The 21562-nt window shown below is 36.5% G+C and overlaps 2 protein-coding genes across 6 annotated transcripts in view; one reads left to right on the plus strand and one right to left on the minus strand.

Moving 5' to 3' along the window:
• Positions 1 to 21562, minus strand: part of LOC133652415 (histone-lysine N-methyltransferase SETD1B-A-like) — an 89339-nt gene that overhangs the window by 14417 nt on the left and 53360 nt on the right. For 4 of the 5 annotated variants that reach the window (XM_062051154.1, XM_062051153.1, XM_062051150.1 and 1 more), the window contains exons 21-22: positions 20767 to 20963; positions 19410 to 19934 (exon numbers count right to left, since the gene is read on the minus strand). The gene's annotated coding sequence lies outside the window, so the exon portion shown is untranslated. Of the gene's footprint in view, positions 1 to 19409; positions 19935 to 20766; positions 20964 to 21562 lie in introns of those variants that run through there. The other variant, XM_062051149.1, reaches the window with a different exon arrangement.
• Positions 16468 to 18164, plus strand: aplnra (apelin receptor a). The gene has a single exon (XM_062049596.1). The coding sequence runs from the start codon at positions 16574 to 16576 to the stop codon at positions 17657 to 17659; it is 1086 nt and encodes a 361-aa protein (XP_061905580.1). The 5' UTR covers positions 16468 to 16573; the 3' UTR covers positions 17660 to 18164.

Raw genomic sequence — 21562 nt, forward strand, 5'->3', positions numbered from 1 at the left:
ATGGATGAGAGCTGCAGAGTTATTGCGGCAGAGAGGAGAAAGTGCACACTTTGAACTGATCAGAGGTGAAAGGTTGTAAGGAAAACAATGCATGGCTTCATGTGGCAAGTAAACAAGGCAGAAAGACACTTTTTACATAAACAGTCATGACAAAAACAACATAAAAAAAAATACAGTCGTGCTCATAAGTTTACATACCCTGGGAGAATTTATGATTTCTTGGCCATTCTTCAGAGAATATGAATGATAATACAAAAACCTTTTTTCCACTCATGCTTAATGGTCGTGTGAAGCTATTTATTGGCAAACAACTGTGTTTACTCTTTTTAAATCAAAATTTACAAAACAAAAAAGGTACCCAAATGACCCTGATCAAAAGTTTACATACCCCAGTGACTTTGATCTGATAACACGCACAAAAGTAGACACAAACAGGTTTGAATGGCTAATCAAGGTTCCAATCCTCACCTGTGACATGTTTGTTTGTAATTAATGTGTGTGTATAAAAGGTCAGTGAGTTTCTGGGCTTCTGACAGACCATTGCATCTTTCATCCAGTGCTGTACAGACGTTTCTGGATTCTGAGTCAAGGGGAAGGCAAAAGAATTGTCAAAGGATCTGCAAGAAAAGGTAATTGAACTGCATAAAACAGGAAAAGGGTATAAAAATATATCCAAGGAATTGAGAATGCCGATCAGCAGTGTTCAAACGCTGATTAAGAAGTGGAAAATGAGGGATTCAGGTCTACCAGCAAATATTTCAGCCACAACTGCCAGGAAAATTGTTCGAGATGCAAAGAAAAATCCACAAATAACTTCGGCTGAAATACAGGACTCTCTGAAAAATGGTGGTGTTGCTGTTTCAAGATGCACAATAAGGCTGCATGTTCGAGTCGCCAGAAAAAAGCCATCACTCCAAAATACTTTGTTCCAAAAGTTTTGAGGCTTGTGTCTGAGCTGTATGCCGTAATGTAAGCAGGATACTTTGTAACATTTGCGCAGAAATGGCTTTCTTATATATATATATATATATATATATATATATATATATATATATATATATATATATATATATATATATATATATATATATATATATATATATATATATAATATATATATATATATACAGTATATATATATATATATAATATATATGTTTGTGTGTGTGTATTATATAAACAATATAAATGTTATAAATGTGACGCATCAAGGGGAAACTGTGAAATGCGATATTAAAATGATAATATGAGACTGATAAACGATAATCGTCCCTCACCACATTTCGGATTTTTTAAAAGCATATTCAACATATTTTTGGCCTATATTAAGCATTGGCAGGCATAAAAATGGCCACAATTAACTGAAAAAATATCGATAATACAGTAGTATCTGCCACAAGAGGAGACCAGACCAATCAGAGTGCGTGGTTCAGTATCGTGGCCACTGATTAGCTCAACTTCAGGCGGCATTGCTATATGGGATTAAAAAAGTGCAAAGGGTGTTATTTCATATCTAATATTGAAAATAAAAGGTCTTAAAAAGTTTTTTATGTTTTAGCTATAAAAATATCAGATTTATAATTAATGATTTCTGTTTAGCGGCAATGTGTTTATTGTGGTCATGTCCTGGAACCAATAGACAGTGATAAACCAGGGACACACAAATATGTTTATATTTCTTTCTGCTAAGCCGGCTGCTCCACTGTTATGAATGTTCTAAACATTTTTCTCTGCAAATATTGTGCACATCAATAAAAAAAAAATCAAAAATTGTCTTTAAAAATTACATTTGTAGCAAGTTTCCTGAAAAACTTGAGATTTAATCTGGATCGTGTTAATATTCATGTGTATCATAAATACGTCAAAAGTAAAGTAAACTTTTGGCAGGTTTATTTTATCTTCAGAAGCCTACTTGTAATGTTCAAGTACTTACAGTACTGCACTGAGCATTGATCTAACATACAAAGTATTTTTGTTGTCATATATTTGATTTAATTTCACTTTTTGCAGAGTCAAATGGTTCAGGGAGCAGAAAGGAACAATTAAGTTAAGTTACGGACTAAAGTTTTGTGTGCATTTTAAACACGCTAATCTGATCTGTTAAAACTCGGGCACAGAGGATTGCGTCTTTTATGAAAATAATACACATATTGACTATTCAGCAATATTATTTTATAGTTTAGTAGCTGATGGATGACTTGGGGGCTGATCAAAACAAATCAAAATAATTGATTTTGGTGTCTGCCTATATGAAAAACCTTCTTGCAATATGCATTTTCATGCATTCTTGCATGCATTTCTGGATCATTCCAGACGCACCTTCATAACGCCGGCCTCTCTCAGAGCGCACCTGATTCTGTTGTCGAGATTGCACTTCTACAGTAGAAAAGGGTGTGTGTGCGCTGCATATTCCACAACACAACAAAACAGCACGGGTTGGACCACTGGACCTTATGATGTCATAAATGTCCAGTAAATTTGTGTCTCCATGGCGACACATGCAAAAACCTCATTTAAATAGGGCGGTATGCGCCATTTTTGCACCAGTTATCAATTCTTCACACCAGGGGTCCCCAAACTTTTTGACTCGGGGGCCACATTGGGTTATATATATATATATATATATATATATATATATATATATATATATATATATATATATATATATATATATATATATATATATATATATATATATATATATATATATATATATATATATATATACCGTAATTTCCGGACTATAAGCCGCACCTGACTATAAGCCGCACCAGCTAAATTTAGGGGAAAATACAGATTGCTCCATATATAAGCCGCACCCGACTATAAGCCGCAGGGTTTTGATGTGTAATTACCGTAGTATATAGGGGTTCCTGCTACCACGGAGGGGATTGTCGGGACAGAGATGACTGTTTGGGAACGCAAAGCGTCCCATTTATTAACAATAAATATTTCAATCATTCAATCAAACTTTCACATCTTTGACATGGCGAACAGCATTCGTGCAGAGTACAAATAATACAATGGTGCAAAGTAATACAAAGTGCTCGCCTGTACGTTATCAAAATAACCAGCCTACCGGTATATGAAAAGTCAGTCTTTAATCATTGTGTCATCGTCTTCCTCCTGCGTACTAAAACCACCGAAATCCTCTTCGTCGGTGTCGGAGAAGAACAGGCCGTAAATAAGCCGCACCCTTGTATAAGCCGCAGGGACCAGAACGAGGGGAAAAAGTAGCGGCTTATAGTCCGGAAATTACGGTATATATATATATATATATATATATATATATATATATATATATATATATATATATATATATATATATATATATTAGAGATGCACGGTTTGCGGACACAACCGCGGACTCCGCGGATAATCCGCGGGTCGGGCAGATGCATGACGAAAAAAATTGATTTTAAATAGATTCGGGCGGATGGCGGTTGAACCAATTCAGAAAAAAAAAATACATACCGTATTTTTCTAACTATAAGTCACAGTTTTTTTCATAGTTTGGCCATGGGTGCGACGTATACTCCAGAGTGACTTTTGTGTGAAATTATTAACACATTATTGTAAAATATCAAATAATATTATTTATCTCATTCGCGTCAGCGACGAGGCAAATGGCAGCCATCGTCACACACACGCCAACCAATAAGAATTCGGCGGGGGGCGGGTCATGGCAGAGATGCATTGTGGGTTTTGGAATGCTAACTGCTATATGCTATACACTACTGCCGGAGCTATTAAAATGGATCACATCAACGTTGGCGGTAACTTATAAAAACCGAGAAGGACTGAACTAAAATGGCACCGAAAAGGAAATCATATACTGCAGATTACAAGCTGGACGTAGTGAAATATGCAGCAGAAAACGGCGATCGAGCAGCAGGAAGAAAGGACGCTGGGGGGGGGGGGGGGGGGGGTTTGTGGGGGGGGGGGGGATTTGGCGTGACAGCTGCAGCGGTGCCTGATGAATAATTGCCTGTTTCAAAGAGTGCTGCTCGTTTTTCGTATGTGGGTAACAACATTTAACTATGTATTTTTTGGCACGCATTGAATGTTTCTGCTGCATTGGATCAGTCTCCTTTCTGCCTTGCATCGTCTATATTAGATATATAACAACGGGTGGGTGGCGGGCGGTTGTGGTTTTGATAAAATGTTAGTTCGGGTGGATGGCGGGTGAATGACGACTTTTGTGATGCGGTTGCGGATGAAATAATTGCCTATCCGCGCATCTCTAATATATATATATATATATATATATATATATATATATATATATATATATATATATATATATATATATATATATATATATATATATATATATATATATATATATATACACTACCGTTCAAAAGTTTGGGGTCACATTGAAATGTCCTTATTTTTGAAGGAAAAGCACTGTACTTTTCAATGAAGATAACTTTAAACTAGTCTTAACTTTAAAGAAATACACTCTATACATTGCTAATGTGGTAAATGACTATTCTAGCTGCAAATGTCTGGTTTTTGGTGCAATATCTACATAGGTGTATAGAGGCCCATTTCCAGCAACTATCACTCCAGTGTTCTAATGGTACAATGTGTTTGCTCATTGGCTCAGAAGGCTAATTGATGATTAGAAAACCCTTGTGCAATCATGTTCACACATCTGAAAACAGTTTAGCTCGTTACAGAAGCTACAAAACTGACCTTCCTTTGAGCAGATTGAGTTTCTGGAGCATCACATTTGTGGGGTCAATTAAACGCTCAAAATGGCCAGAAAAAGAGAACTTTCATCTGAAACTCGACAGTCTATTCTTGTTCTTAGAAATGAAGGCTATTCCACAAAATTGTTTGGGTGACCCCAAACTTTTGAACGGTAGTGTATATATATCCGTTAGAAAGTGCTCAATACCGGGGTAGAGGGGAATATTTGTTAGGTCAGGAAAAAACATGGAGGCTATTTCATCCCTACAAGCCTGCTACACAGGTTTCCCTGCTCTTCAGGGGATTTTCCTCAGGTTTTCCCAGGTTTCCCTGCTCTATATTGTATATATACATATATATATGTATATATACAATATATAACCCAAAACAGGCTTGTAGGGATGAAATACCCTCCGTGTTTTTTCCTGACCTAACGTATATATAAATAAATAATGATAAATGGGTTATACTTGTATAGCGCTTTTCTACCTTCAAGGTACTCAAAGCGCTTTGACAGTATTTCCACATTTACCCATTCACACACACATTCACACACTGATGGAGGGAGCTGCCATGCAAGGCGCTAACCAGCAGCCACCAGAGGCAAAGGGTGAAGTGTCTTGCCCAAGGACACAACGGACGTGACTAGGAAGGTAGAAGGTGGGAATTGAACCCCAGTAACCAGCAACACTCCGATTGCTGGCACAGCCACTCTACCAACTTCGCCACGCCGTCCCTACAAGCCTGTTACGCAGGTTACCCTGCTCTTCAGGGGATTTTCCCCAGAAATCCCCTGAAGAGCAGGGAAACCTGGGAAAAGCTGAGGAAAATCCCCTGAAGAGCAGGGAAACCTGTGTCGCAGGCTTGTAATGATGAAATATCCTCCGTGTTTTTTCCTGACCTAACGAATATTTATCCCTACAAGCCTGTTTCGCAGGTTACCCTGCTCTTCAGGGGATTTTTTCCCAGAAATCCCCTGAAGAGCAGGGAAACCTGGGAAAACCTGAGGGAAATCCCCTGAAGAGCAGGGAAACCTGTGTAGCAGGCTTGTAGGGATGAAATAGCCTCTGTGTTTTTTCCTGACCTAACAAATATTCCGCTCTACCCCGGTATTGAGCACTTTCTAACGAATATATATATATATATATATATATATATATATATATATATATATATATATATATATATATATATATATATATATATATATATATATATATATATATATATATATATATATCCTCGCGCACTAATTGACTGAAATAGCGTGCACTTTCCGCGCGCTCGCCCGACACTGTGGCGCAAGCGCAATGTCCAATGTCACATTATCGATGGGAAAATGCATTTTTAGACAATATGATTTGCCTGAGTGGCTAGGAGACCCAGAGAGTAACAAGTGGTAGAAAATGGATTAGAAAGGACCGATTAAAAAAATAATAATAATAATTTTTTAACGGGCCAGATTTTGGACCATGTAGGGCCGAATCCAACCCGCGGGGCGTAGTTTGGGGATCCCTGGTTTACACAGTCTTAGCAGACCACACACAACACACCCACTAATAGTACACACAATGTTAAGTTTGCACACGCAGTTTAGTGCGTGGTATTTGGATCTTAGTAGATCAGGAAGATTGTAGACGGCTTCAAGTTTAAGACAATAGCCTCTGTAGTGTTTTATGAAGCGGCGCGTGAGTGTGATGGCGGTGAAAATGCACACACACGTTAGTACAAATCATTGTGTGGACACAACAACAAGAAGGGGTTAACAAGAGGTTTTGCTGATCAGCAGGAGCAGCGCCCTCGCACATATGGGCCTTGGCTCCGTGGCACGACGGTGTGACTCCGTCTGACACAGCAGAGTCGGCACTTAGCAGGCGAGTGCGAAAGCCGACTCCAATAAGGATTCTTGTTGAAACCCATGAAATAATTGTTTTCATCCGATACCGAGACGGTGCACGTTGATTCAAGCGACACTGCTCTGTGACCCTGAACCCAGCGAGCAACCTTTGACCTTTGCGAATGCCTGGTGTATGATTTGTAGGCCACCAAATCACACGCAGGGAAGCGTGTGTGCCCCAGGAACACTTCAAACAATCCCTGCAGTCACTTTATCTGCGCCTCGGCTCAGACTGCAGCTGATTAATGTTAGATGTATGCACAGATGAATATCTGCAACTTGTAACGGTCATGGGAGCCACGGCAAATGCTGCGCAGTAACGGCAGACGTGATTTAACGAAAGAAAAGTGAGTAAATCCTCACTCCCAGATGAAAAGAAAACACTCCCACTGCTGTAAAACCGACCCGCGGATCAGCAGCAGGACTTTATCTTGACCACCTATGGGGGCTATGATTAACAAGTAAGGAGGTCTTCAAAAGATATTCAAGACACCGGTCTAATCTGACCATCTGTTTCTTATCATCTTGCTTTTATTTTGGAAATCTGCAAATTTATTTGTCCAAGGCATGCGAGCAGCAGGCGGCCAATCCCCTCCCTGCAGGAGTGAGGTGGAGGTGGGACCTCTACCTGCTGGGTGGCTGCTCGGCCTTCTTTCCAATCAAACCATGAGATTTTGCTGTTTTATATATTCAATTGTGATGAGCTAAAAAAGGTCAGCGAGCATTAATTAATTTTGATAAAGCAAAGGTGGAGTTCAGTTCAGTTTCAGTTTATTTCGAACATGCATACGATACAATGTAATGTAATGCAGCACATATTTCCAGTTGTTTTATTACAGCACGTCCGAAAAGGAGTAGGAAGAAGCAGAGCTTATTTAATCCTACCTCTTTTCATACCATTGCAATTTTATCCAATTTCCTTGTTCTCCGTAACAGAACAGTGAACAAATAAATAATAAATAAATAATATACCATAGTAAGCAAACAAATATTGTATACATAAATAATCTTTGTCTCAATAAAAAAACAAATATAAATATTTATAAATTAAGTGTCCTGGAAAAGGCTTCAGTAACTGCTTGGAGGAAAAATGCACTACTGTAGGCACAACTATTGGGTCTTACTTCTGACACATTTATTAAAATAAATCAAAATAAAACCTAACGTTATTCAAATGGTCATTGATTAATATATTCAGTCTATTTAGGTGCAATTCTCAAAATGATTATGGTCTGACTGCTTAATGTAGAAGTGCTTAAAGTGCAATTAAAAAAATAATATTACTCGGCCATTACACCAAATCTGTGTATTTTTATTGTTTTTTCGAAATAGTAATGTAAATTAATGAATTTAAATTGAAATATCTCATGTTGAAGTCTTATCTAAAAAAAAGGTAGGTGTGATTGAAAATGAGAATAATTACACAAAATAATTACAGATCATAATTAATCACTCATTTTTTAAGTCACTTGACAACATTAAATAACATTAACTGTCAAATATCAAGCAAAATGTCCTTAACATTGATCTGATTGCATAACTAAAAAAGACAATTTAACAGATTAATTTAAACTGACTTTAACACCGGAAAAACCTTTGCTGTCCATACCCACTCCCTAAATTTGGACTTTATTATGAAATATAATAATTTAAAATTATTCAGGAAGGGTATATGTGATTAGTGCTGTCAAACATTAAAATATTTTAACTACATTAATCACACTTGTGATATTTGATTAATCACAATTAATAAAAAATAAAAAATGTTTATGTTTTATTTCAATGCACGTAATTATTTTCCCCAAAATTTGGGAACAGATTTATCGAAAGTACCGTGTATTTTGAGGTGGAATTTGCCTCTCTTCTCTCATCTATGCACTGACGTATGCAATGACCTGATCACTGACCATATAACAACACGGCCGCCTTTCAGGTAACCATTCACATTTAAGGTAAAGGATATATTAATGACACTTTAAAAATGACTAAGATTTCACAGCATTCACCAGTATTTTTTTTAACAGAAAAATGCTGTCATCAATATTCACTGTAACGTTACAACAAATTATTGTAAAAAAATGATATAATGATATATGTCACAGCAAATAATAGCAATTGATTGTTATTCCACATTAAAATTACTGTAAATGTGATTGTGAAAGTAATGCAATTATTAGCCAGCAATTTGCAGTGAATTTGCAATGAACATTTTTACAGTGCATGTTTATTTATGATTAGTGTGATACTATGGAGTTATTAATCGCATGACTTAATGCTTTTAATTGAACAGTCCTAATTGCTTTATATATTTGTCTGACTCATAATACCAAAGATACTTTGTCCACATTCTTTTTTTTCAGTTAAAATTCACTTTTTAATGTTTTCACTCAGTTCTGTACACACATCACCCCCTGCCCGAATAAAACAATTACAAAAATTCCAAAAGTCACATGAAGTTGGAGTTAAAATTCAAACGTAGTCCTGTTACCTAAATTATTTATTATTTTTCTTCATTATTTATTTATTTTTAAATAACTGTATTGTGCTTAGTGTCAACATTCTACAACAGTGTGGTTATATTTCATGGATTTGCTCATTCTATGCCAAAAAACTCACTCCTGTTACGTATAGGAGGAACCTTGTACAAAAGCGTTAAAAAAAAGTTGCCTGAGATTTTGCGTAGTTCAAATATGTCTCATTATTTCACTGTGTCAGATTTAGTGTTGTAAATTTATTTAAAGGGGAACTGTGTTTTTTTTATGTTGCCTATCAATCACAAGCCTTACGTAAGACAAGAATACATTTATTTTTAAATGCATTCTAATTCGTAAAATACGGCAAGACGAGTTGCTAACTATGCAGCAAACGGGAGTAATCTATTCCGCCCATAAAGACCCCTAAAAAAACATCGAAAAACCGCCAACAATACCCCATTTACATCTAGTGACCTGAATATTAAGTATAAGCGATATTGTTATTATAAGCGTTAACACAGATGAACTACTTTTAGCGGCGCAGTGATCACAGACAGCTATCTTATGCAGCTACAGTATTTACATACTCAGCTGATAAACTGCTGCATTACCTCTGAGTTTGTGAAAGTTAATTCTAGATTATAAACCATGCCTCTCACTTGCACAGTGGAACGTTGTTGTCATAAACCAAAAAGTTGGTCAATATTGACATTCAATGTAGGTCCAGAGATGGCGAAAAAGACACAAAAAAAGCTTGTTTGCTGCACTTTTTTATTTTTTTATTTTACCTATGTGAGGTATGTAATGATTGTTCATCTGAACGGGAAGATATAAACATTACATCAGTCAGCATCCCAGTGAGAGCAGACATTGTACAGTAAGTGATCGTTTTATTATCCTCATAGTTTCTATTTCTTGTTTCGCACTTATCAGTAGTGCTACTTGCTGAAACTGCTTATCACTCAGCTTCTAAAACTTGTAGATAGTCCTCTGTATATTCAGACTCAAAATATAGGGTTCTGGATCATCATTTAGTAGTCGTTGTTGGCTGTCATGAAGTCTGTCATGAGTAGTTGTTGTTGTTTTTCAAAGAAAAAGCCAACCTTGTGATGCGTCTGTAAAATGAACACGATTCCGTATGCTTAAAAATGAGCAAAATCTGTGAATATTACCTTATTATGAATGTGCCTGTCACTACATTACATATATACTTACAGCGTGTGGATAAAATGTTTTAAATAAAACCTTTTACAAGAAAATGGCACCAATTTGGTGCAACGGTTACTTACGATTGATTCCTATTTCTGCTTTTAGATGCCAGCTTGTCTTTATCATGACATGAAATATGATGGATGCAGCAAAATCAGAGGGGAGATTTGTGATTAATAAAAAAATATTTGATTAAATATTACACGCATTTGCATTGTCGCCTCCGACAAAAAGTTAAGATGTAGATTTTTTTCAGATATTTTAGCGTTATTTGACCGAGAGTGTAAGGTGTTTGTCATCTTTAATCTTATTTTTAAGCATTCTATATGTCGTCATATTCGAATCTTAATTTTTTTTTACCTCGCTGGATAAAGTTAGGACCCCCCCTGATAAAAGAGGCTTTAAAAGCATGCCGTCAATGTGAAGTTTCCTTTTGTTTTTGTTTCCAACTGTTGTGTTTGTGTGCTCTCTTCTTATGGAAATCAATCCCCAGACTTGACAATTGAATTCACGCATGTCCTGCTGACTTTTAATCTGATCTTCAAACACTTAGACCTCCTAATTGCCACAAAGACGCTTTACATTTTGCAACATTTCGTACAATTTGAGGTTGGGTTTAGTCCGCGCTTTTTTTTGTTCTCTGTCTGGCAAACGTCCGACTATTAACACTTTTAACAACCGTCTAATTGGCTTTATTGTGATGGAAAAGACAAGACAGGAGAAGTCAAGACATGTTCTGATGCCGTGCAGAACATGTCTTGATAGAGCATCTTAAAGATGTCTAATACCAGATAAAATCTTATTTTTAAATATTATATATATGCCATCATATTCAAATTATATGGTTGATCATATTTTATGAGCATAGTACTTACTTTATTGATTCAGAGGCAGTTTTCCAGGTTAGTAAGTTTGCAAATTCTTCTAATTCCACATTATTTGAAGAATAGCAATAAAGTGGCACAGAAAATGAGACAATGGGGACATTTTGTATTCAAGCTGGTATTTAAAAAAGGTGCATGGACATTCTACATGAACAAAATGGTGCAAAAGTTGGATTGATTGTGCAGTTCTGTTACTACCATAGCATCACTGACAAGTTCTCTTTATGTCTTTTTTGCTCCTGAAAATGAATCTGGCAGTCATTTCCCATAATATCAATTATTATTATTTCCGCCATCCTAGTCACTGCCGTTGTGTCCTTGGGCAAGACACTTTACCCACCTGCTCCCAGTGCCACCCACACTGGTTTAAATGTAACTTAGATATTGGGTTTCACTATGTAAAGCGCTTTGAGTCACTAGAGAAAAAGCGCTATATAAATATAATTCACTTCACTTCACTTCACTATTAATAACTAAATAATTAAAAAATATATATATAATAATAATAATAATAAATAAATAATAACTAACTGTACCCTGGAGAGCCCCCTTGGTATGCCGCCCCTCTTGGTGTGACGTCATCTACAGAACTGAGCCTGTTTTCCTGCTTATATATGTGAATAAAGGCATGTACAACTAATATGTTGACCACTTCATCACATGTGTTTGTTGATTACTTCAAAATGTATATGGTTAACATTTTTACCCCCAAAAAAAGGTAAAATATTTGCCATTTCCGGTCTTCTAAGCTCTTGCATCTCCTCTTTCATAGACACCAAAGCCTGTGTTTCCTGAAGCATCTTGAGGAAAACATCAGTAGAAGAGGATGCAAAATAGAATACTTTTCTTTTTCTCTCATTGTTGTTTGCCAAGTCGCCAAGAAAAATCATAGACATGTCGTCCATTCAGCAATATACACTACCGTTCAAAAGTTTGGGGTCACATTGAAATGTCCTTATTTTTGAAGGAAAAGCACTGTACTTTTCAATGAAGATAACTTTAAACTAGTCTTAACTTTAAAGAAATACACTCTATACATTGCTAATGTGGTAAATGACTATTCTAGCTGCAAACGTCTGGTTTTTGGTGCAATATCTACATAGGTGTATAGAGGCCCATTTCCAGCAACTATCACTCCGGTGTTCTAATGGTACAATGTGTTTGCTCATTGGCTCAGAAGGCTAATTGATGATTAGAAAACCCTTGTGCAATCATGTTCACACATCTGAAAACAGTTTAGCTCGTTACAGAAGCTACAAAACTGACCTTCCTTTGAGCAGATTGAGTTTTTGGAGCATCACATTTGTGGGGTCAAGTAAACACTCAAAATGGCCAGAAAAAGAGAACTTTCATCTGAAACTCGACAGTCTATTCGTGTTCTTTGAAATGAAGGCTATTTCACAAAATTGTTTGGGTGACCCCAAACTTTTGAACGGTAGTGTAAATGTATAATTTTATGGCTCCTGGATGACTTAAGGGGCTGATTAAAACAAATTAAATCGATGCGTTTCAGTGTCTACAGATGTTGTTGTTTTTTTATGTCGTTTGTTTTTTCATATAGAAAATGTATTTTTATCATTTATATTCCATATGAGAAAACATCTTTTAGTGTGTATTTTATTGCGTTTGGGTGATTCCAAAGTCATGCTGTTGTCGTGATGGTCCACCGCATCCCTGCAAAGTGGGCTGAAAATAGTTTCTGTTGTCTATAGATTGGGATTCTGTCTTGCAGAAAAGGTGGTACAGATAATAGATGTGTGTTGATAGTTGAACAACATCACACAGAGGTTGGACAGCACAATTACATGAATGTGGAGGGCAAATAACACCAATAGTACGTGTAAAAAAACGCATTTAAAGTCTGCACCACTTTTCAATTGTACATGCAGTCTTAGTAGATCACACTCATTAGTATGTACAATTTCATATTTTGCACATGCTGTTTAACACGTGTTATTCGGATCTCAGTCGATTCGGCCCCTACCATAAAACGTGAAATTGCCTCCAGTCTTCTGTAGGTGACATCAGCAGGCTGTGCCCACATTTTGGAGGTAAAAGTTGGCCTTCCAAAATGAGCCGAAACTCGTTAGAAAACAAGCCTCAAATCACTACTGTGTCTATTTTGGGGGTAATTTTCATCATTTGAGGTCCAAAACTATGAGATAAGTGCAAATCTGGTCAGCATTAGAGGGGTCCTATAAGTCAGGGATTCTTAACCTTTTTGACCTCGGGGCCCGATTTTTCCACTACACAGGGGCCCGAGACCCAATTAGATATTAACACTGATATAGTCATCTTACTCTTGGTTTTAATGGTATTCAATAATTATATGTAACCGACTTACAGTTGACAACCATGTCAAATGATATGAAACAATGTGTTAATCACAAATATAAGTACTTATTTAACACAGAAACCTTAGGTTTAGGTCAGGCTGATTAGAAAAAATAAGTATATAGTAACCAAATATACTGCATAAGAAGGTACTCTTAAATAACTGATGAAAAATAAATATACATAATGTACAATTTTTTTGTGCAAAAATAAATAAAATATATTAATAATACATGTGTTTCCTAATTAATCTGTCAATAAAATTAAAGTGCAAATGAAAATACAGCTTTACCACTGTAGTCATATTTTTTGCACTTAAGAAACTTCTCTCTGACTTTAGCTCAAAACTTCATTTGTTTGATTGAGATTGTCATTACTTCCACAGGTGGTGGAAAAATTAATTGCAACTGATGCCCATATGAACCACAACTGAGAAGTAGATATTTGTTGGCGGCCCTCGCGGCCCAAAAATGGGCTCCAGTCCTATGGTTAAGAAACACTGCTATATATTATATATCCTCCAGAGAACTAGCATCCACTGCAGTGGACATTTGCAAAGGAAGGTTATTTTTTCCTAAAAATGTGTAACTCCATCCATCCATTTTCTACACTGCTTATCCTCGTTAGCGTCACGGGTCACCTGGAGCCTTTGAAATGTGTGCAAACAAACGTCCGCTGAATAAAGCTAAACATGCATTGGACCAAAAATCACTCCATATTCTCTACTGCTCGCTAGTGTTACCATATCTGAGTTATTGTGCAGAAATATGGGGAAATAACTACAAAACTACACTTCATCCCCACCTTCTACCATCCTAGTCACGTCTGTTGTGTCCTTGGGCAAGACACTTCACCCTTGCTCCTGATGGGTGCTGGTAGCGCCTTGCATGGCAGCTCCCTCCATCAGTGTGTGAATGTGTGTGTGAATGGGTGAATGTGGAAATACTGTCAAAGCGCTTTGAGTACCTTGAAGGTAGAAAAGCACCATACAAGTATAACCATTTATTTATCATTCATTACAAAAAAGATCAGTTAGAATAATACATAATGTTGGATATAGAGAACAGTCAAACCCTTTATTCATTGAATCGAAAATACTGAATTTCACGACATAGTGAATTTGCAAACAGCTCACATTATGCACAAAGCAAACTATAACATACTACCCAAGAATGTACAACAATTCTTCTCAACAAAAGAGGAAAAATATAATCTTAGAGAAGAATGTAATTGAAAATATTTTTTCGCACGCACAACACTTAAAACCTTTAATATATAAGTATGTGGAATTAAATTATGGAATGGATTAAGCAAAGAAATCAAACAATGTACTAATATGATTCCAATTCAAGAAACTATTCCAACTTAAAGTGTTTACAAAGTACAAAGAAGAAGAACCATGATAAACATTCTACATTTATTTCATCCATCCATTCATTTTCTAGACCGAATCCGGCACGCCAACGTCCAAAATCCGGCCCGTGGGAAGTCCCAAGTTTAGAAAAAATAAATTATTTTTTAATATTTTTTAAAAATCTGTCTTTTTTAAATTTATTTTATACCGCTTGTTATTTTTTGGTGTCTCCTAGCCGCTAAGGGAAATCATATTGTCTAAAAATGCATTGCAAATTGCTCCGCAGTGTCGGGTGAGCGCGCGGGAAGTGTGCGGTTGTTCAGTCAAATAGTGCGCAAGGAATATTTATATATATATATATATATATATATATATATATATATATATATATATATATATATATATATATATATATATATATATATATATATATATATATATATACTGTATATGTATATATATATATATATATATATATATATATATATACTGTATATGTATATATATATATATATATATATATATATATATATATATATATATATATATATATATATGTATATATATATATATACACATACATATATATATATATACATATATATACATATTACATATACATACATGTATACAATATATATACATATGTATATATATATATATATACATATATATACATATTACATATACATACATATATACAATATATATACATATGTATATATATATATACATATATATACATATATATACATACATATATATATATATATATATATATATATATATATATATATATATATATATATATATATACTGTATATGTATATATATACATATACATATATATATATATATATATATGTATATATATATATATATATATATACACAGCCCGGCCCCTGGCCAATGCGGCCCCCGAATCAAAAAGTTTGGGGACCCCTGTTCTAGATAATCTTATGTATCTCACCATGTGACATATAATGTACTTCACTAATTATTATTTATTTATGTATTTTTTTTAATGTCATTACTTATGGAGTATAATGTGAATAAATTGAGAACAGGAAGTTAATTAGCAACTGCTATGTAAAGGAAAAGGGGTAGGATTAAATAAACTCTGCTTCTTCCTACTCCTTTTCGAACATGTTGAATAGAGAACCTGGAAATTGTGAAATTACATGTTGTATGCATGCATGTTCCAAATAAACTCAAACTCAAACTGCACAGGACGCTGGTTCTCAGGAGATTTAGCGAGAAAGATGAAGACGGCGATGTGTGAACTACGGCACGTTTATAAAAATCCTGTACGCTATTTCATTTACTGACTGTGATGTCATTCTGAGGACTTTTTTGGGGGGGTGATTAGGGAGCAAAAACACAACCCAGATCAGGTTTGACTTGTCTGAACAAGAAGAACATATTCCTCAGAGAACGGGGGAGGGCTGAGAGATGTTTTACTGCAGGAGGGGGAGGAGAGGAGTGGTGGGTGGGTGAGTGGGGGGGTGCGGTCATCCTGGGGGGGGGGTGTAGGGGTGTGAGCAGGAGTGTGTGTGTGGGGGGGGGCTGAGTTTAAAAAGGCAGCCAGCCGCCAACAGTCACTCACACACAAGCGTCCCTCTCCTCCAGCAGCAGGACGTCCAGCTCCTGTTGTGTTCGCTGCACCTCAGAGGCCTTCGGGACGCGTGCGGGACTTTTACCTCCTGAGGGGGACTTTCGCAGCATGGAGGCCCCCACTGCGGAATACGCGGACAACTACGAGTACTACGACGACAACGAGACGGTGTGCGATTTCTCCGAATGGGAGCCCTCCTACTCCCTCATCCCGGTCCTCTACATGCTCATCTTCATCCTGGGTCTGTCCGGGAACGGCGTGGTCATCTTCACCGTCTGGAGGTCCAAATGCAAACGTCGGGCGGCGGACGTCTACATCGGAAACCTGGCCCTGGCCGACCTCACCTTTGTGGCGACCCTTCCCCTGTGGGCCGTGTACACGGCGCTGGGCTACCACTGGCCCTTCGGCGTGGCCCTGTGCAAGATCAGCAGCTACGTGGTCCTGGTCAACATGTACGCCAGCGTCTTCTGCCTCACCTGCCTCAGCTTCGACCGCTACCTGGCCATCGTGCACTCTCTGTCCAGCAGCAGGCTGAGGTCCAGGGGGACCATGCTAGCGTCGCTGGGCGCCATATGGCTGCTGTCCGGGATGCTGGCCGTGCCCACGCTGCTTTTCCGCACCACGGTGAGCGACCAGAACAACAACCGGACCACCTGCGCCATGGACTTCAGCTTGGTGACCATCAACCAGAGGCACGACTACCTCTGGATCGCGGGGCTCAGTCTGTCCTCTTCGGCTTTGGGCTTTCTTCTGCCCTTCCTGGCCATGACCATCTTCTACTGCTTCATCGGCTGCACCGTCACACGCCACTTCAACAACCTGCGCAAGGAGGACCAGAAGAAGAAAAGGCTGCTGAAGATCATCACCACACTGGTGGTGGTCTTCGCCCTCTGCTGGACGCCCTTCCACGTCCTGAAGAGCATGGACGCCCTCTCCTACCTGAACCTGGCGCCCAACTCCTGCGGCTTCCTGCGCTTCCTGCTGCTGGCCCACCCGTACGCCACCTGCCTGGCCTACGTCAACAGCTGCCTCAATCCCTTCCTCTACGCCTTCTTTGACCTGCGGTTCCGCTCGCAGTGCCTGTGCCTGCTCAACCTGAAGAAGGCCATGCACGGCCACATGAGCTCCATGTCGTCCACGCTGAGCGCCCAGACTCAGAAGTCAGAGATTCAGTCCCTGGCTACCAAGGTCTAGAGACGGAGGACAGGGTGCTTAAGGGGGACTGGAACACTTGTAGCAAAATAATACAGACTCTACGTGTCCATGAGATAAGACCATGAACTTTGACCTGCTCCGACTTGGAAGGCCGGAGCCAGCTGGCTGAGCTCCTTCGCTGCTTTCCTCCTTCTTCTTCTCGAATTGGAAGAGGACATGAGTTTGATGTTTGAAAAAAAAAAAAAGATGACACTGGTTGAAACTTGTACAGTATTTTCATACCTTAGCATTTCTCCAGACGTTTGTTTCAGACGCACTTGCTCCCGATTGAAAGTCGTTAAAAAGAGGCAAGAGGAGCAAAGGCGTTGAAGCTTAATGATACGGTTTTTGTAAAAAAAAAAAAAAAAAGGGGGATGGAGGCAGATGGCAGATGACAAATGTTGCTGGAGTTGGGGGGTGGGCTTCTTAATGGAGAGCATCATCATAATTGTTGAATTTGTACATATTTTATTTTGGACATCACTGTAACTAACTACTGTATTAAAAAATGTGTTCAATGAAGCCAAAATCTCTCATTTCTTGAGTGTTACTTTGCAGCTCGTAGAAACTAATGCGGCCTTTAAAAGTTTCAGTTTCATGACACCGTCTTCTTGTTTGGGTGATGATTATCTCCAGAGGGTTTTAGCTTTGTTATGAAGAAGGCTCTGCAGTTGGTTTACACCTTCAGACTAATAGATCTCTAATCTCTATTGATTCACAGTCAGTATCCAGACTGTAACCAGATTATGCAAAGTGCAGACCATCTTGAAGGTGCGTATTCAGAGCTCAAAAGGGGCTCTAATTTAGATGGGGTAATATATTCAAATGTATTAGCCGTTTCAAAAGGATGTGCCTCTAAAGACATTTATTAACTATTTTTATACACAGTTTTTTTTAATTGACTGAAAAAAATCTATATCAATAAGTGGGGCAGTATATTTAAGTATATTTGTATATCAACTGAAAAGGAAGTATCTGCAAAACTATTAACTATTTGCATCCACATATTAAAGCTTTATTTTTTTATTAAATAATGATGTAACAAATGATTAAACGAACAATACAAAAACATTTTAGTAGGGGCAAAATATGTTCAGTACTTCAATTGAAAACTCATAAACAACTATTTTTACCTATGGTTTGTAAAGAAAAAAAATGACCACACAAAAAATATTAAACTTTTATTTATTAATTTCTTTTATTGAGGCAATATTTTGAAATGCATTTAGTATATCATTTTAAAATGATGTATCTGTAAACATATTGTATTGATAATTGCATGGATTCAACTAAATAAAAAAATTAAGCGAGGCAATATATTGAAATATGTATTTAGTATATCAATTAAAAAGGATGCATCTCCAAAATAAGTGTATTAACTATTTTTACCATATATATTTTTTTTATTTCACCCCAAAAAATAAAAAAAATAATTTAGCAGTGCATATTTCTATGTATTTAGCACATCAATTGAAAATGATTTATCTGCAAAATATTTTACCGATTATATCTGGATTAAAATGAAGAAAAAGTAAAAAAATTTCAGGAAAAATGATCAAATATAAATCGTATATCAATCGGAAAGGACTGATCGGGGGGGAAAAAATATTTATTTTTATTTTTTCTAACATTTTGTAAAAGAAAATAAGAGATCATTCGAAGGGGGACTCCACTTTTTTATTGGAATTTTGCCTATTGTTCACAATCATTATGTGACAAGAAGGAAAAAGGTGTTTGTTTTTTTCCGCTTTCTAACATAAAAATCGTCTCGTTCTAGGTGGCTACCAATGCAGCTAATGGGAGCACAATTCCACCTCTAAATCACTTAAAAAATGCAACACGAAACACGTTTGATTTTGTAATGCACAACACTTTGATAGGACACCAATCTTTACATTATCTGTAAAGTATTAGCCCACATTTCATGTTTTGTTTGTACACAGTTAGCCAGACAACGTACAGTATGTACTGTAGTTGTAATAACACGCACGACATGCTGTGCGTATCATGATCGATATAAAGTGATACTCACTCGATGGACAGTTGTTCGTCTGGTCCAGCTGGCCGGGGACGTTTGATGTTGATTTTGGGTAAGCACTCCATTTATGTCTAAACAGCCTGTCTCCAAGTTCCATATTTATAAGGTTGTAAATCCTCATTTGTCCAAAAAGAGTCGTCTTCGTTGTCTGTTACCAAGTCTGCCATGATTAGAACACACTTGTGTTTGATTCCGGATTTAGGAACTCACATGTCGCCAGAAGTCAGACGTGTGTTGCTATGGAAACAGAAACCAATGCACGGAATAAATCAGTCCCGGAAATGATCAAAATGATCAAAATACAGTAAATATTGTACATATTACATATTGTTATGAACGTGTCTGTTACTACATTATATATAGACTTGCAGTGTGTATATAAAACAGTGATGGAGGGTTTTGAAGTTGTTTTAGAGGGCTTTGAAGGCTACAACGGTGACTACCATTAGCCACAAGCGTTTTTTATCATCTTTAAAATCCTAAAAAAAGACATGTGTTCTTGTCTCTCATAATGATTGTGAACGAATGGCAAAAATCCAGAAAAAACTGCAGTTCCCCTTTAAAGAAAGAAGAAAACATTTTTTACAAAACACAAACGAAAAAATGTATGTGGGGTAATATATTCAGATATATTTAGTAAATCAATTAAAAAGAGTCTCCTAAAACATTATATTAACTATCGTTACCCTCCAAAAAATGGACAAAAAATTATGTTTTGGGTGGAGCAATATAGTCAAGTATATGTAGTATTTCGATTAAAAAGGATGTATCTCCAAAAACATTTTTGTTATCTATTCTTGTCCCCACCGCTCCACAATTTTTTTATTTTACAAACATTTTAAACATAATTTTTGACTTTGGGCAAAAAATAAAAATAAATAAATAAATACTAAATAAAAATTTGGGTGGGGCAATATATTCAAATACATTTAGTATTTCAATTAAAAAAATAATGTTTCCAAAGAATCAATTTATTAACTGTTCTTACCCATATATATACTTTATTTCCCCCACCCAAAAAAAAGGTTAGACAAAAGATAATAATAATAAAAAATAAAGTGAGACTGACTCGATGGACAGTTGTTCGTTTGGTCCAGCTGGCCGGGGACGTTTGCTGTTGGTTTTGGGTAAGAATTCCATTTATGTCGAAACAGCCTGGCTCCAAGTTCCATATTTATAGCGTCAAAATCGCTTTCACCTCACTCTCCTGTGAGTCTTCGTTTTTTGTTGCCAAGTCTGCCATGATTGGAACACACATCAGTCCCCCTTTAAAGAAATAATAAACAAATAAATGGGGTGCATTCAGATATATTTAGTAAATCAATTAAAAAGAGTTTCCAAAAACATTTTATTAACTATTCTTACCCTCCAAAAAATGGACAAAAAATGACATTTTGGGTGGAGCAATAAAGTCAAGTATATGTAATATTTCAATTAAAAAGGATGTATCTCCAAAAACATTTTGTTATCTTTTCTTGTCCCACGCACTCCACAATTTTTTATTTTTTTACAAAATTGAAAAAATAACATTTGAGTTTGGGAAAGACATTAACATAAATACATACTAAAACATTTGGGTGGGGCAATATATTCAAATACATTTAGTATTTCAATTAAAAAAGAATGTTTACAAACAATCAATTTATTAACTGTTCTTACCCATATATATATTTTATTTCCCCCTCCAAAAAAGGTTAAACAAAAAATAATAATAATGTAAAATTTGGCGACTGAATATATGTAAATATATTTACTTGAAAATAATTTATTTATATACTGTATACATTTCATTCACTATTTGTACCCACATTTTATTAGCCTTTCTTTGTTTTATAATTTCAAATAGAGTCAATGAAAATTGAATC

The sequence above is a fragment of the Entelurus aequoreus genome, linkage group LG06 (assembly GCF_033978785.1).
Source record: "Entelurus aequoreus isolate RoL-2023_Sb linkage group LG06, RoL_Eaeq_v1.1, whole genome shotgun sequence".
Classification (NCBI taxonomy): domain Eukaryota; kingdom Metazoa; phylum Chordata; class Actinopteri; order Syngnathiformes; family Syngnathidae; genus Entelurus; species Entelurus aequoreus.

Coding starts and splice junctions, on each gene's coding strand:
- aplnra (XM_062049596.1), top strand. CDS start 16,574: ATGGAGGCCCCCACTGCGGAATACGCGGACAACTACGAGTACTACGAC.